Here is a 16407-nt window from a genome sequence, read left to right as displayed (position 1 = left end):
GCTGTATGTTCCTAATTTGAAGTTGATGGGTAAATGGAATTGGCAGGCTTTTGGAGTTAGCGAGAGTTTGCATCTTTTGTCAGACTGAGGCACACATGCATGTACGGTGTACAATAAACTTCTGGGAGTTTTAAGGTCTCCTCTTCCATTAGTTCTGTGTGAATTTGTTGTAGCTCTGCTTCACCTACTCTAGGGATAAGATCACATTTGCATCTAATTTGTTCTTTCCAAGCTACATAGTATTGTAGGCTGTATTCTCAGAAAGGTGTTCTATTGATTTCTGGTGCATTCTGTCAGATTTTTTCTTTGAATGAAAGGGGGGGACTCTTGGTTTTTGTGTGGAGACTGAAGTAATTGCTGAGCAACTATTATCCTGTGAAATTTGAGGGCATGGTGCCTGAGAAGCCAAGTTTCAGTCTGGAATCCTGCTAGCTGGGCAAGCCTGTGTACTACTAGGCTTGCAGCTGTTCACATAGTAGTAATCCTGTTCTTTCAAAAAACTTAAGTAGAATAGTGATAACTGATTTCCAGAATCCTTATTCAGTATCTTTCCCAGTAACAGGCTGAGGATGTAGACTCAATATCCTGATTTTCTGTATTCTCTTGCTAGACTAAAGAAGAGCAGTCCCAGATCACCAGCCAGGTGACAGGGCAGATAGGCTGGAGGCGAGAGGGGATCAAGTATCGCAGGAATGAGCTCTTCCTGGATGTGCTGGAAAGTGTCAACCTGTTAATGTCACCACAGGGTAAGCATAATGGTACAGTAGAATCTACAGGCTTCTAGGCCAGTTAATGCCATCATTTTGGAGCCTGTTGGTTACCTTGGAATTCTATTCTAGGGTAAAAGGTAAGGTCCTACAGTGGTACACATCCATCCAAAACTAACTTTTCTTCATGTTTGTGTTGCCATAGTCTGATTAAATGGGAAGTAACAGTGCTCTGAACAATATACAGCTATAGTTTAATACTGAGTAGGGAATTAGGGGAGGTGGCTGTGACCTCAGCCTGGAAGAGACTGAGAAAGGTAAGGTTTTGGGTTTTTTTTGTTTGCCTTAGGTAGGAGTTATTAGTTTATTGTAGCCTACTTTGAGATTAGATGTAAAATGGATAATTACATTTAAGTACTGAGCTTTTCTTTTTCCTTCTTATAATTAAAAAAAAAAAAAAATTCACTTCCTGAACATTATCTAGATAGTGCAGACCAGTGGGTTATGCACTCCCACCAGTAGATGGAGGCAGAGAACAAAACTTTAAGGCACTGCTTGATACCAAGTGTCACCTGCAGCTCCTCAGTATTTCTGACTCAGCAGATGGTGGTGCATACCTGCAGCTCTTGGCTGAGTTATCTGGAGTTGCATTTGCTTCCCGAGGTGCCAGGTTCCATCTTTGGGCCATCCCTCGGGTGGAGCTGGGCAAACGGGGGGAGGGGGGTTGGATACCCCCTGGCAGCAATAGCCCGGGCATCCCGGGATCCCCGATAGCCAGGGGACTGGCTCCCTCAGTGACCCCAAAGCCCCACTCTGGTTGACTGCTGGCTCAGGGAAGTATCCCCATTGGGGAATTCTTGTTTTTTTTCTCTTTCTGGTTTTTATTAAGTTGAGGGGGGGAGGCGGCAGTATCTCCACTACGAGGTGAATCTGTCTGCTCGGCAGGGCTGAGCCCGACAGGTACTGAGGTGTTCCTGGAGGGGGGGAGCAGGCTGCGTTTGTGCAGGGCTGCAGGGTTTCCTTTCCCCAGTGGGGTTAGGTGTTTTCCTGCCTGTGTTCGCTTGGTGGTGCTGAGCTAATTTTAGCACAAGAGCAGTTTCTCTGCCGGCTGCTTTCCCACGCATCTGCTCAGCGGAACAGTTATTTTTGGGGCGTGTGCCATTTTGGTGAAGTGGCTCTCTTTCCCGCGAACACCTCACCAGCACTGTTTCCTGGCCCGGGGGTCCTTTGGAATCTCGCTGCAATCATATTACTGGCAGACAAGCCACTTGTGGAGGCCTGCACGGCCTGTGGCATTTGGTCTGCACACTTGGATTCCCTCTCCATGCTAATAGTAACAGGTGGGTGAGAAAAAGATGAAAAAAAAAAAGATAAAGTGCGTAGCTTGCTGGGCAGACTGGATGGGCCGTTCGGTCTTCTTCTGCCGTCATTTCTATATATATTTCTATTCCTGTGCTTCAGGGGGAGAGGGGTCTTCTGGTAAGGGGTTTAAGCCCAAGAAGGCCACGAGTTTGGTAGCTTCGGGGACTGGAACTAAGGGCAGAGCTCCTGCTGCTTCCACTGCAACTTCCAGGAAGGAGTCCCAGGAGGGATTCCCCTCCGCTTTCTCCCATGGTCCGGGAGCCTGTTTGGGGGGAGACATGGGATGCAGGCCTGGGTGGTTTCTAGTCAGTTCATACTCCTGATGCATGAGGCCTCTTTGGCCAGGAAGTCAGCAAAAGTAAACCCCTGGACAGGGGTTGGGGCGCCCCGAAATGTCCCAGGCTTCATGATTAATCTCGGGGCTCAGTGTGCATCTGTGGCCTGTGTGGGGATTTGGACATCTCTAAGAACCCGCAAAGGGAAGAGGTTCCCTCTCCACATGGCGACACCACCACTGACCCTAATGAGACGCTGGATTTGGATACCGGTGGGGACGAACAGCTTCTGGTGGTGAATGAGTCAGAGGGGGATGATCCACGCACAGTTTTTGTTTAAAAAGGAGTTGCAGCCCCTTATCCCTCAGGTGTTGGAGTTGGGGATGAAGCTAACCCAGGAGGAGTCCAATAGTGAGGGTGTCAACCCGGTCTTGGATGGTCTGAGGCCCTCCAAGTGCCTTCTCTATCCCGAAGAAAATCCAAAAGCTTATTAGTGGGGAATGGGATCCCTGGAGGCGGGCTGAAGGTCAGCCAGGCTATGGCAAAACTGTATCCAGTGCTCTAAGAACACTTGGAACACCTTAAGACACCTAAGTGGATGCAGCGGTATCGGCGGTCACTAAGAAGACTACCATCCTGGTGGCAGGGGCCACTGCTCTGAAGGATGTGCAGGACCGCAAGTTGGAGCTTCAGCTTAAGCACCTGTTTGAGGTTTCGTCTTTAAGCGGCGGTCTGTGCAAGCATAATGCAGCAGCGTGCCTGTTTGTGTTGGATTGAAAAGCCTCAGGATCTGGCTTCCTCCGGGGTCATGACTCCTTCCCAAGCGATGGGGGTCACTTATGTGACTGATGCTTTGTACGATCTGGTGCACACCGCAGCCCGAAGTATGGTTTCATCGGTAGAGGCTAGGTGACTGCTGTGGCTTTGCAATTGGGCGGTGGTCACATCCTTCAAATCTGTTATGTAACCTTCCCTTTCTGGTGAAGATCTCAACCAGCTTATGAAGTCCCTGGGGGAAGCCAAGGGTAACAAGCTGCCCAAAGACAGGAAGCCTTTCAAAAAGTCCTTTTCTCCACGTGCCTATTTTTGGGATTCTCTGAGATTCAGGTCTGGTAGGGGTTCCCACCTCCTCCGGCTCCAAACAGCTCGACAGCAGTCCTTTCGGGGTTCCAGCAAGTCTGCAAGAGGCAGCTCTGGCCAGGGAGCTGGGGTCGGTAAGTCTGCCCAATGAAATCAGGCCTACCCACTTCTCATTTGTAGTGGTCCCATTTTTATGAGGAATTGGTCAAAATCACCTCTGATCTGGAGGTGATAAAGGATGGTTATACCTTAGAATTTTCTCACCCTCTCAAGGACTCCTTCCTGGAATTGTGCTGCATTTCCCACAACAAGTGGGATGCAGTGGAAGACATCCTGCAAAGGTTGCTAGGTCTGGATGTGATTATCCCGGTCCCACTAGACGAGCAGGGACGAGGAAGATGTTCTATTTACTTTGTGATTCCAAAGAAGGAGGGTAACTTCCATCCCATACTGGACCTGAAACGGGTGAATTTGAGCTTGAGGGTACCGTGTTTTTGGATGGAGACTCTAAGAACAGTCATCACATTCCTACATTTAGGAAAAGACTTAAAACGTGGCTATTCATGAAAGCCTTTCCTGAACTAAACTGAACCTATTCCATTATTACCTATTCGCTCAGACTTTGCCTTAATCATAGTAATTAATATCCCTACCTCATAAGGGCAATTCTTCAACGCTATAAGCACATTGACTGGCATATTGTTATCTATATTTAAACCCCTGCTTCTTTTCTCTGATCCAAGTTATATTACTCCCTTGTTTTATTGTAACTGCATTCCTTAGCCTTCTCTTGTTTAATGTTTTTTACTACCATTACTATTATTTTATTATTATTACTTAGATCAATGTTATTTATTGCCTTTTTGTTCCCTATCTACTTGTTAATTGTAAACCGACATGATGCGATATTTATCGCGAATGCCGGTATAGAAAAACTTAAAATAATAAAATAAATAAATCACAGCCATCTGCAAAAGAGAATTCCTCACCTCCTTGGATTTCACTGAAGCCTACCTTCATATTCCGATCCTGATCGATCATCAGAAGTTCTTGCGCTTCAAGATTCTGGGTCAATATTTTCAATTCCGGGCTCTTCCCTTCAGCTTGGCTATGGTGCCACACACCTTTACCAAGGTGAAGATGGTTATGGCAGCAGCCCTCCAAAAGGAGGGGGGGGGATGTTCACTCGTACCTCAACGATGGCTGATTCGAGCAAAGTTGGAGGACTGCTTGCGTTCAGTCCACCAAATGACGCAGTTCCTCCAGTCACCAGGCTGGGTGGCGAATGAAAAGTCAGCTGAATCCGTCGCAGTCCCTGGAATATTTGGGAGCTCGTTTCGACCCTCAGATGGGCAAGGTGTTCCTCACAATGGACAGGATGCGCAAATTACAACAGCAAGTGCTTCACCACCTACATCTTCAGATCCCCCCCCAGAGTTTGGGACTATCTGCAGATTCTGGGCTCCATGGCATCAACATTGGAGTTAGTGCCATGGGCCTTCACTCACTTGTGGCCATTGCAGAAACCACTACTGTCCCGATAGAACCCAGTGTCTGAACAGTACCAGCTGCCCTTACCATTGTCTAAGCAGGCCAGGTCCAGCCTGTAGTGGTGGATATCGAAGACCAACTTGCAGAAGGGCATGCTGCTCGAAGTCCCAGATTGGGTGGGCATGTCAATGGATGCAAGTCTCCAGACTGGGGGGCAGTGTGCCTGTCATGCTGCCCAGGGCACCTGGTCATTGGCAGAATGGCCAGGAGGGATCAATCACCTCAAGAAGAGAGGGCATTGGTGGCATTTTAGCCTCAGGTTTGTGGGAGAATGGTTTGCATCTTCTCTGATAACGCCACTACGGTGGCATACCTCAACTGGCAGGGAGGAACCAAGAGCCCCGGCTGTAGCTCAGGAGGCTCATCTTCTGTTTTGCTTGGGCAGTGTCATCTGGAAGGAATCACAGGCTCTCGCATAGTGGGTATATGACTTCCTCAGTCATAAACAGCTAGATCCCAGGGAGTGAACTGTTCCTGGAGGCCCAGAATCACATTTGTGCCAGATGGGGAGTCCCCCAGCTGGATCGGATGGCGATGCGAGCCAACTCAGCAAGGTTCTTCAGTCACAAGAAGGAGGTTGGGTCAGTAGGGCTGGTTGCCCTGGTGAGCAAGTGGCCAGGATTCTCCTGTATGCCTTTCCCCCTTGGCCACTCATGGTAGAGTTCTTTGACACACAGAGGAACATCTGGGCTGAGTGCTACGGTGTCCTTGGTTCAAAGATCTAATTTAGTTGGCGATGGAAGGTCCGTTACGCCTCGCCCATCTTCCGGGTCTCTTGCATCAAGGACCCATCCTTTTTTGATCCGGAGGATTGCTTGGCTTTTGACAGGCGGCTGTTACGCATGAAGGGTTACTCGGAACTGGTGACTTCCACCCTCTTCCAAGCTAGACGTCCTACTTCAATGAATTCAGTCATGGTGTGATCAGCAAGGGCTAGTACCACTTTTGGTGAACATTCCTCTCATTTTGGCCTCTTTGCAGCAGGGCTTGTCAAGGATTGGCTTTTCCCTTCAGGTCGAGGTTTCGTCCCTGGGGTATCTCTGGGGCCAGGTACATGGCAAGCCCCTGGCCAGCCATCTGGATGTTATCCTCTTCCTGAAAGGGGTATAGCATCTATGCCAACCAGTTCAATAAGCTATCTGCACTGGAATATTAATCTTGTTTTGCAGGCGCTTTGTGAACTGCCTTTTGAACCATTGGGCCTCCCTAAAAGACCTTACTTTGAAGACTGGGGTTTTTTTTGGTGGCCATTTGTTCTGCCAGACTGAGATCAGAACTGCAGGCTTTCCTGTCTGGATCCTTTCCTACTGATACCATATCTTTGTGTACGGTGCCTTCCTTTTTGCCAGAGTGATGTCTGCCTTCCATGTGAATCCGTGGAGTTTTCCAGATTGGTCTCGAGATTCTTTGTCCAGTAGAGACCTTCACCTGTTGGCTGTTCAGGTACTGCTATGTTTGAAAGTCACTAATTCCTTTCGGAAGTTGGACCACCTTTTTGTTTTTGCTTGGGGGGGGCCCCCCCAAAGAAAGGAGGGAAGGAATCAAGGCTACTTTGGCCCGCTGGATGAAAGAGACCATTTCCCTTGCCTACATTGGCAAGGGTCGCCCCATTCCAGCTGGTTTGAAAGCACATTCTAAAGCGCAGGCGGCTTCCTGGGTGGAGTGTCAGTTGGTATCTCATGAAGAAATATGTAGGGCCGTGGTCTGGTTCTCTCTGCATACCTTTACAAGACATTACTGTTTGGATGTACGGCACTGGAGGATGCGGGTTTTTGGGAAAGTGTTCTGAGAGCAGGTCTTTCAGGTTCCTGCCTGGTGCAGTGTGGCTTTGGTATATCCCACTGGTCTGGATTGATCTGGGTGTGTTCAGGAAAAGAAAATTGGATGTTATCTGCTAATTTTCGTTCCTGTAATACCACAGATCAGTCCAGAGGCCCGCCCTGGTAAAACTGCCAATAGACTGGTAGTTAACCACTGGCTATAAGAAGTCTATAAGGGAAGGAAAGGATAGTAGAAAGACTAGGGGGCACTCCATGAAGTTAGCATGGGGCACATTTAAAACTAATCTGAGAGTTCTTTTTTACTCAACGCACAATTAAACTCTGGAACTTGTTGCCAGAGGATGTGGTTAGTGCAGTTAGTATAGCTGTGTTTAAAAAAGGATTGGATAAGTTCTTGGAGGAGAAGTCCATTACCTGCTATTAAGTTCACTTAGAGAATAGCCACTGCCATTAGCAATGGTAACATGGAATAGACTTAGTTTTTGGGTACTTGCCAGGTTCTTATGGCCTGGATTGGCCACTGTTGGAAACAGGATGCTGGGCTTGATGGACCCTTGGTCTGACCCAGTATGGCATTTTCTTATGTTCTTATGATACTATTTTCATGTTGTGTGTTGAGTTGAGGGCGGAGCTGGGATTTTTCCAGATTCTGGGGAATCCAGCCCTTGGTTTTCTGTTCACCCTTGTTAGGAGAAAAAAAACTTTTTTACTCATCTTGGCTTGGGTATTAATACTGAGGAGCTGCAGGTGGCACACTTGGTATATAGCAGTGCCTCAAAGTTTTGTTCTCTGACTCCATCTGCTGGTGGGAGTGCATAACCCACTGGTCTGGACTGATCTGTGGTATTACAGGAATGAAGCTAGTGGGTAAGAACCAATTTCCTGTCCATGAAGCTGTTAAAGGCATCAGGAGACAGATTTAGATGCGTGCCTATGAAGAACATGCCTTGTAAGAGCAGTGCATCTTTTTTTCCCCCCTCTAGGACAGGTTCTCAGTGCCCATGTCTCGGGCAGAGTGGTGATGAAGAGTTACTTAAGTGGAATGCCAGAGTGCAAGTTTGGAATGAATGACAAGATTGTGATAGAGAAACAAGGCAAAGGTACTGCTGATGAGACTGGGAAAACGTGAGTATTTGCCTGTATGTCGTCATACAGTAAAAACTTACATGTAGCAGTGTTCAGAGGTTCCTCTTTATAAAGGGGCTTACTAGTGTGTGTGTGCAGTGTAGCTCTTGTTTTTCATATTTAGTCAATCTGAAATATTCAGCACTCCCTTTTTAACAGTAGCATGGCAATCTGTTCCTTCTCATGTTGGAAGCCATGCTGGACTGCCCGGTCTTCCTTTCTTGATCACAAACTCTTTGCTTACATTTTTATCAAGATATGTTTTTGCATGAATACATCTATTTCCCTTACTGTATTGAACACAGGATGAGTGAGCCCATGGGCTATCTAATGTCATTCTTGATGCCCCCTGAAAATCCCAAGAACTGCCTAGTCATTCTTGAGTTTCATTCATAGCATGAATTGCATTTCATGGCAGGAATAGTAGACTAAGGAATAAGTCTAAATATAACCCTTCCATTCAATGTTGGTGTTACGCACCAAGTAAAGCAACTCTAACAGTTTGGCAGCTAGGATTTCCCTACTCCCATGCCCAAGAGCTATTCAACTGCTGCTTTGTTCATTTTATTGACTGCATTCTCACCCCTTCTTTAGCCAACAGCAAACATACTGGTCTCTGTTTTGACACGAATAATCATATGGATTTGAGTGGTGAATATTAAGAGCCATGAAAACTTGTTGCCATATGTGCCATATGTGCCATATTTTTTTATAGTTATGAGCAAAGGTTGATTTGGTTCTACAGTAGTGAGTTGTTCCACACATCTGGCTGCTAGTATTGTTAACAGATATGATGGGGGGGGGGCATTTGCCCTTCCAGTAAAGTAGTCCATTGCTTACAGTGCTTTCCTCCCATCCTCAGAGCAATGCACATTTTCATTCTGGAGAGGCTGCCCCTCCTGAAGTAGATTTTCAGACATAGCCACCTAGTTTTTAGGACTGCATGTCTCATGCAATTTGATCATCTTTTTCTTCTCTATCCTTTCTAGAGCAGTGCTTCTATGAATTTTACTGAGTCATGTGAGCTTAGTGATAGATGTTTACTTTCTTAGCACAAATATAACAATACACTGTACAAGGAAGGGACCTCTCAGGCAGCTCTTTAATGGTGAGATTATGGCATGCTTTGCCACCCAAGGCAGTCCTGGCTATAATCTTCAAATGTAAATTGGACACATTTCATGGCAAAGATATAAGTATGATTTATTTGGTGGTTAGGGAAAAGAGGGATTCTGAGTAGATTGCCATTTGTGAAGTAGGGAATAGCTTTTTTGACTGTTTAGAATTGGCTACAGAGGGGTAGGCCTTTCTGCTTTTCACAGATAAACAAGTAGAATGCTGTTAGGCAAATAGATTACTCTGGATTTCTGGTAGCTTTTCTGGTATCTCCATTTAAAATCTAATATTTCAGAAGTTCTGGTTAGCATTGAGATATCATGGGCTGCCTGCCTTGATTATATAGCTGTTCAAAAAAAATGTATTCCCTGGACTACCCAGATCAGCCCAGACTGCTGGGTTATGCCTCCCTTCCAGCAGATGGAGACAGAGAAAAACTTGAAGAGCATCCCTGTAAGTAGGATGCACCACCTGCAGCCCCTTCAGTATTTCTCTGTCTCCAGCAGATGAAGGTGGCAGAACCTGCAGCCCTGGCTAATTGACTCTAAACAAGAAAAAAAAAGTTAAAAAAATTGTTGTGCAAGTTAAAACCAGCAGCATTCATAGATGTCTAACACTTTTATGCCAAACCCAGTAGGGCAGAAAGGGAGGGATGAAGCATCTGTTTTGAATTTGGGGAATGAGACAAATGAGCAAGGATTTCCCTAACAGCTTGAAAAATATTTTGGAAATAGGTACTAATTAAGATTTCCTAAGAGCCAGGACTTCAGCATCTGAGGCCCAGTGTCAGAGGACTGCCACATTCCCAGCATGTATAGGACTTTACCCTAGGTAGATGCAGAGAATGGGACCAGGGACAAGTCAGCCTCTGTGGGTCCCTCTGGCACAGTCATCCCCTCCGGCTTGCGAGATGTGAGCAGTACCTCTTACCTGTTTGCCACCAGCTCTGCCTGAAGTTTGAATTGCCTAAGGCTAGCAGGTCCCATGAGACTGGGGCCCTGCATGGGTCAGACTTCAGATGCGGCCTGTGAAGAGAAGGTAGCCACAGGGAAGTGCTGCTGTCCTGCAGAGCAGAGAATTGTGCTTGGGCAGGAAGAGATGGAGGTGGACAGCAACATCCCAAGGAAAGACTTATTGCCACAGGATGCACACTACGAGTTGCGATTACCTTGTTTCTTAGCATTTGAATAAGTGAATCCATGGCCAGTGGGTTATGCACTTGTACCAGCAGATGGAGACAGAGCAGAGCTACCATCAAGATATATAGATATATAGATATAGATATATATATATACACCCCTGCACTGACATCAGCCAGCTAGTATTCTCACTTTCCAGCAGATGGACATATCTCCATCCTGGGGTTTGCATGAATAGTTTTTATAAGAGGAGGAAAAGTTTATTGCTCCACTCTCCTGTGGTGATACTTTATGGTCCTTCCCTCGGTTTCCTGAGGCGATATCTTCAGATCCTTCCCTCACATGAGTGCTTTGGTCAGATAGCTGGTTTCTGCTGGTGTGGACTTGCTTTTTTTTTTTTTTTTTTTTATTAAAGCTAAGTGGGTGCAGGAAGGTTAGCACTGCAATAAGTCAGCCACAACCTTACCTGGCAGTGACCTGGACCTTTATAAAAAAAAAATAAAATAAAAAAAGCCTAAAAAAAACCCCCCCTGTTTCTTGTGGCAATTTGTTCTGCGTGTAGTGACTCCAACTGCAGGTATTATCTTGCCGAGAACTCTCGGCGAATGACTCCGGGGACAATACAGTTGCATAATGTTCCGTCCTTTTTGCCAAAGGTAGTCTTTTCACTTGAATCGATCAGTTTTCCTTCCGAATCTGGACAGGGGGAGAGATGTGGATGAATATCACTTGTTACGGTCCTTCAATGTCAAGAGTCATATCTTGAGGTATTTAGAGGTTTATGGGCCGGCTATTTATCATGGTGGGAGTAAATAGTGAGCCGGTGTAGCGGGCTACAATAGCCCGCTGGATGAAGGAGGAAGTCACGGCCAAGTATGTGGATGCTGAGCAGCCAATCCCTGGTTAGCTTAGGGCTCAGGCAGTGTCATGGCAGAGATTAGATTGCTGTCTCCCATGGAGATTTGCCGAACTGATGTGGTCCTCCTTACATACCTCTTCTAGGCATTACTGCCTGGATGCGCAGGCCCGGGAGGAGACATCCTTCGCACGTGCAGTATTGATCTGACCACGGGCAGCCTTCCACCCTGCTCAGGAGTAGCTTTGATACATCCCCCTGGTCGTGGATCTACCTAGCCAAATGCTAAGAGGTGAAATGACTACATACCTGAATTTCCTTTTCTTTACGGAGCATAGGTAGATCACCTTACCACCCTCGGCTGCCGGATGATTGTGTTATTGTCTTCCTGTCTGGCTGCATGTTCCAGGGATTACTGGTAAGTATTAATCCAGTCCCTAGACTAGTGTTACACTCCTTATCAGAGCTCAGTAGTTTCCTGTTAACTGAGTTCTAGAGTGGTTGTTGATAAAGTTTTTGTCCACAGTTGGCTTTTATAGAGAATACTGGCGGGCTGAGGTCAGTGCCAGAGGTATATATACCATGACATCAGTTTTGCTCAGTCTTCATTTGCTGGTAGAGGTGCATAACCCACTGGCCATGGATCCACCTGTCCTTAAAGAAAAGGAAATTATCAAGTAAGTAATAGTTTCTCCATTCATTCTGTATCCCCTTTTCACTCCAAGTACAGGCCTGTGTGCCAGCTATTAATCCTGACCTAATAGAGTTGACTATGCTTTAACCTTGATTAGCAGTAGGTGCTGTGTACCCAGGTGACCTGTTTCTAGCTCTGCATACAGTTTTAGTTGACTTAAATGCAGCAGTGGTGCTAGGAAACAGTTACCTTTTTATGTTTTTGTCTCCTTTTCCCTAGTGGGAAGCAATCAATAGCCATTGATGACTGTACATTTCACCAGTGTGTGAGGCTCAGCAAATTTGATTCAGAGAGAAGCATCAGCTTCATTCCACCGGATGGAGAATTTGAACTGATGAGGTATGTCTAGTCTGCCCTTGCAGTTTGCTTTATTTCTGGCCAATCAGAACCTGCTCTCTTGCTCATGGATTGTTGTGGAAAATTCATTGCAGTGTTTGTTCATTTTACATATTTTTTTTATAGGTTCTAACTTTTTTTTTTTTTTTTTTTTGCCACTGGTTATATTCAGTTGTAATAGGTAGATTTTACCTCAGAGGGCTTACATTTCTGGCCATGTCACTGTCTTGCCCCAAGGTCACAATGAGTGTCTGGAAAAGCAAGATTTAATATCTGGTGCTGTCTGTTTCTCTAATCACTAGGCGACGCCTCTAGTCCTGGAGCTGAAATGCATAGTCATAATGGTGTAAAAACATGTTTTTCTGTACACTGTTTTGCAGGGAAGTTCCTGCATAATTAGTAATGTAGGATAGTTTTGAGACTGTGCAGTTCCATCTTGGTCATGTTAGTGAGGAGTAGGACTAGAGCAGATGCCAGCATCACTAAGGTCCAACTGCAGTAGGCTGCCTTTTTTTTTTTTGTGATTCTATCTTTTCTCTATCGGTAGAATCCTTACTTTCCAATTTTTGTGGTCCATTGTACAAGTGAAGTCTGCAGGCACAAGTACACTTTAAAATCCCTTCAGAAACCAGTCAGCATTTCCACACATGCAAAAGATTGAAACAAGTAGTAAGAAAACGTTTAACATTTTATTCTGCTACACTAGTCCAGATATGGGTTTTATCCCAGGACAAGCAGGATGATAGTCCTCACATATGGGTGACATCACTGGACGGAGCCCTGTCACGGAAACCTTTCTGTCAAAGTTTCTAGAAACTTTTGACTGGCATACTGAGCATTCCCAGCATGCCATGATCCCTTGAGCCACAAGGGTCTCTCTTCAGTCTTTGTTTTTCCACACTGCAGTTAGCATCGCGGTGAAGGAGCCCTGTGTGAATTCCTCACACATCAAATTTGAAAGAAAAAGTTTTAAAGTCTCTCATTTCATCCCCTATATAGGGGTCTCCCTGTCTCCACCGGCCGGTGAGTACAATTTTTTCCTGTTTCAGGTTAAAAGAATTTTTCTGTCAGGCCATCGACGGCTGTCCAGCCTTCATTATGGCAACAGGCTTCAAAAAATGCCCAAAGTGCCTTCGCACAATGTCTATCACAGACCCGCATGTCGAGTGTGTTCTGTGCTTGGGTGAGTCTCACGATGTTTCTTCCTGCCCTCAATGTGCTGAAATGACCGCCAAGGGCAGAAGAGCCCAAAAAGAGAAGATGGAACATCTTCCATATTCAACTTATTCTGTCGTATCAGTCTCCAGCTGGAGTGTCTAAAAGGTTAGTCATTCGAAAACGTCGCACTGACTGCTCCAGAGAAGACTATCACTGACTCCGTCCATGGCATCGGTAAAATCGACATCCGTGCTTGAAAAGAAAAGCATTGGCATCGATGGACATAGACACCGGAGGCCTTACTGTTGCCGAGAGAGCCATCACCGAAGAGGTCTAGTCTACAAAAGCCATCGAGGCCTACTACTCCAAGGCAATCCCCACCTGCAAAGGTGCCGGGTATCGAGCCACCACAGGGACCTCTGGAAGTGCCGAATACGCCTTCTCTGCCACCACCTATAGCTGCTCTGACCTCACCAACTAAGGGAGGAGCTGGACGGTTTTATCCGCCAGGCAGTGAAAGAAGCTCGCTAGGATCTTCGGCCATAGACAACCACAGGAGCCGATGCCCATGCCGGCTCCGCTGCCTATGCCAGTACCAGACCTCTCAGTTTTTCAGCCAATTCTGTCTAAGCTCGATGCCCTCATCGGAGCTCTTCGGTACAACCATCAGCACCTAAAACTCCGATTCCAGTCGGTGACAACGATGCCTCAGGGGATTCTCCGCCATCTGAACCCATACCAGGGCCTTCTGGAGTTCCTCGATAGAGAATCCAGATATCTCCATCGATGCCTCCACAAAATCCAGATGCCATCGATGCCTCTCTTTGTTCCTCATACTTCTCCACAACGTCCTGTATCGGATACTTGGGATGACAGACACACACATCAGAGGACATCTTGTCTGAGCCGTCACCCCCAGAGGACCTCTTTTACCAACTTTATAAAGGAGATGGCTGATACTATTCCTTTTCAACTAGTATCAGAAGAAGATACCAGGCAGAAGACCTTAGACGTTCTGCAGTTTTTGGACCCTCCTAAGGAGATACTAGCAATACCGGTGCATGAAGTCCTGATGGACCTGCAGTACAGATTGTGGGAACACCCATGTTAAGTACCTCCGGTGAACAAAAGAATGGATACCGCCTATCTGGTGCAGCACATCCCTGGTTATCAGAGAGCCCAACTCCCACATCAATCTGTGGTGGTTGAATCCGCCCAGAAAGTGTCAAAGCGGATATGCCCCCATTCATCAACTCCTCCTGGCAAAGAGCAAAAGTTCTTAGACACTCTAGGAAGAAAAGTTTTTTTTTTTTCCAAGGTTCAATGCTGGTCTCCAGGATAGTGTCATATCAATTGTATATGACTCAGTATCAATGCAACATCTTGCTGAGTCTTTACCTCAACAATACATATCATAAAAATGCACTAAATGACATCTTTAAAATTCCCTCTCAACCACCTCTTAAAATGCAAAAACATAAAAACCACAAGTCAACCACCTTGCTATAGTCAGCAAGTCCGCACCCCTCCAGTCAAGAGTTAGGTTGGTTATCTAAAGGTAATCTACTTCCAGCTTGTATAACAAGTCCTATTTGATTTCTGGAAGAAGTTATCTATATCAAACCCTGCACAATTTGCAGGCTTTGTTCCTCCACACTTTGTTCATGTGACACTTAGCATCTCATCACATGCTTAAAGCATCTTTTGAATATCTTGCAGTGAATAGATACCCATGTTATCTGTTACATTACTAAGTCTTAAAGAGAGAAGCATATGATTGCTCAGTTTCCTCAAACTGTTTTTTCCCGTCAATAGCAGGGCTGAATTAGCCATGCTGTCGTGGGAACTGTCAATCAGGGCCCTGGAGGCAGAGCTTCCTAAGCAGAGGTAGTTTTTTGTCCTCTGCGGCTGCGTGTGTGTTCCCGCACAGGAAAGTAACAGATTCTCCTCAGTCTGTTCTTTCCACGCACGGGATCGCATGCGGAGCTTTTTTTTCTCCTCAGTGATTTTTTTTTTGATCATAAAAATGTCTTAAAACAGAACAGGCCTTCCGGTTTTAAACAGTGTGGATGCAGAAAAATCATGTCCATCACAGATGGACATAAGTGCTATCGTTGCCTTGGCCTGGATCACATTCAGGCTGATTGTGAGCACTGCGGCTGAATGTCTGAGGGCCTCGCGGCAAAGCACCCAGAAGATCCGGGACCTTGGCAAAGAGGAGGAGGCTCCTATGCCCCTCCTTCAGAGGCTCCTTCCTCGCCGGGGCCATCAAAGACTCAAGCCCTAACGGAGAGAAGAGCCACCTCCTTGGATTCCAAACTCCCTAGGCCTGGAGACTCAACCTGAGTACAAAAAAAAGTACTCAATCGAAGAATAAAAATAAGTGGTCACCAGGGACCTGGCCCACAAACACCCATACCCCAATCATCAAAGGGGTCCAATTCAGTGGGTGCTGCACTGAAGCCGGCGCACACAGAGCCAAAGTCACGGCGCTCCGATTCCCATAAGCCGAAGCAATATGCGTCGATAGCGCATCATGCGTCGGGACAGACTCACTCTGCGCCGAAACGACCACTCCCAGCGCTGCAGCAGATGCTGCCGACACATCCGGCATCTGAGTCGACGCAACCAGTGCACAAACAATCGCCCCTGTCGCTGGGACAGGAAGGAACATCTTTGACTCCAATACAGTCAACGCATGATGGGAATAAACGTCAGCAGCAGCCCACAAAATCAACACAAAAACGGGTATATTCATCACAATCGTCTTTTCATTCAGCACATTCCTCCTCAGCCGAGACGACTCCGTCGCACAGTTGCCAACCACACTTATCACCATCACAGGAAGTGCATAGACCAGAGAAATGTCGACACACGTCCTCAAAGGGCAACACTAGCCACTATCAGAGGCACTCTTCGGGCTCCAAGGGAGACCACAGTCACCACACACAGTCCACTCACAGACCACAAGGTACTTGGACACATAGATCTCTACGTCACTGACCTCATTCAAGTTCCTCTCACCAGACACACACGTCAAGGCATATCTCAGCTTCTGAGGCAGATCTGGCGAAGATAATTTCCTCTTCAGCCTCTTCATCTCTGTGATCAGTGGCATCACCATAAATATATGCAAGACCATGGTACGATGATAAACCGCTGTCATCACCTAAGAGTCATCCGACAGAAGAACACATTCTTCCTTCCAGATCTAAGATTGAGTCTAC

General features: G+C 46.4%; 1 protein-coding gene across 6 annotated transcripts in view; it reads left to right on the top strand.

Moving 5' to 3' along the window:
- AP2M1 (adaptor related protein complex 2 subunit mu 1) overlaps positions 1-16407 on the top strand; it is a 124650-nt gene that overhangs the window by 78606 nt on the left and 29637 nt on the right. For all 6 annotated transcript variants that reach the window (XM_029615116.1, XM_029615113.1, XM_029615115.1 and 3 more), the window contains 3 exons: positions 611-746; positions 7740-7881; positions 11906-12025. In XM_029615116.1, the coding sequence (XP_029470976.1) occupies positions 611-746; positions 7740-7881; positions 11906-12025 (398 nt within the window). The remainder of the gene's footprint in view (positions 1-610; positions 747-7739; positions 7882-11905; positions 12026-16407) is intronic.

The sequence above is a fragment of the Rhinatrema bivittatum genome, chromosome 9 (assembly GCF_901001135.1).
Source record: "Rhinatrema bivittatum chromosome 9, aRhiBiv1.1, whole genome shotgun sequence".
Classification (NCBI taxonomy): domain Eukaryota; kingdom Metazoa; phylum Chordata; class Amphibia; order Gymnophiona; family Rhinatrematidae; genus Rhinatrema; species Rhinatrema bivittatum.
The sequence above is the reverse complement of the archived record's forward strand: the minus strand, read 5'-3'. Positions and strand labels throughout refer to the sequence as shown.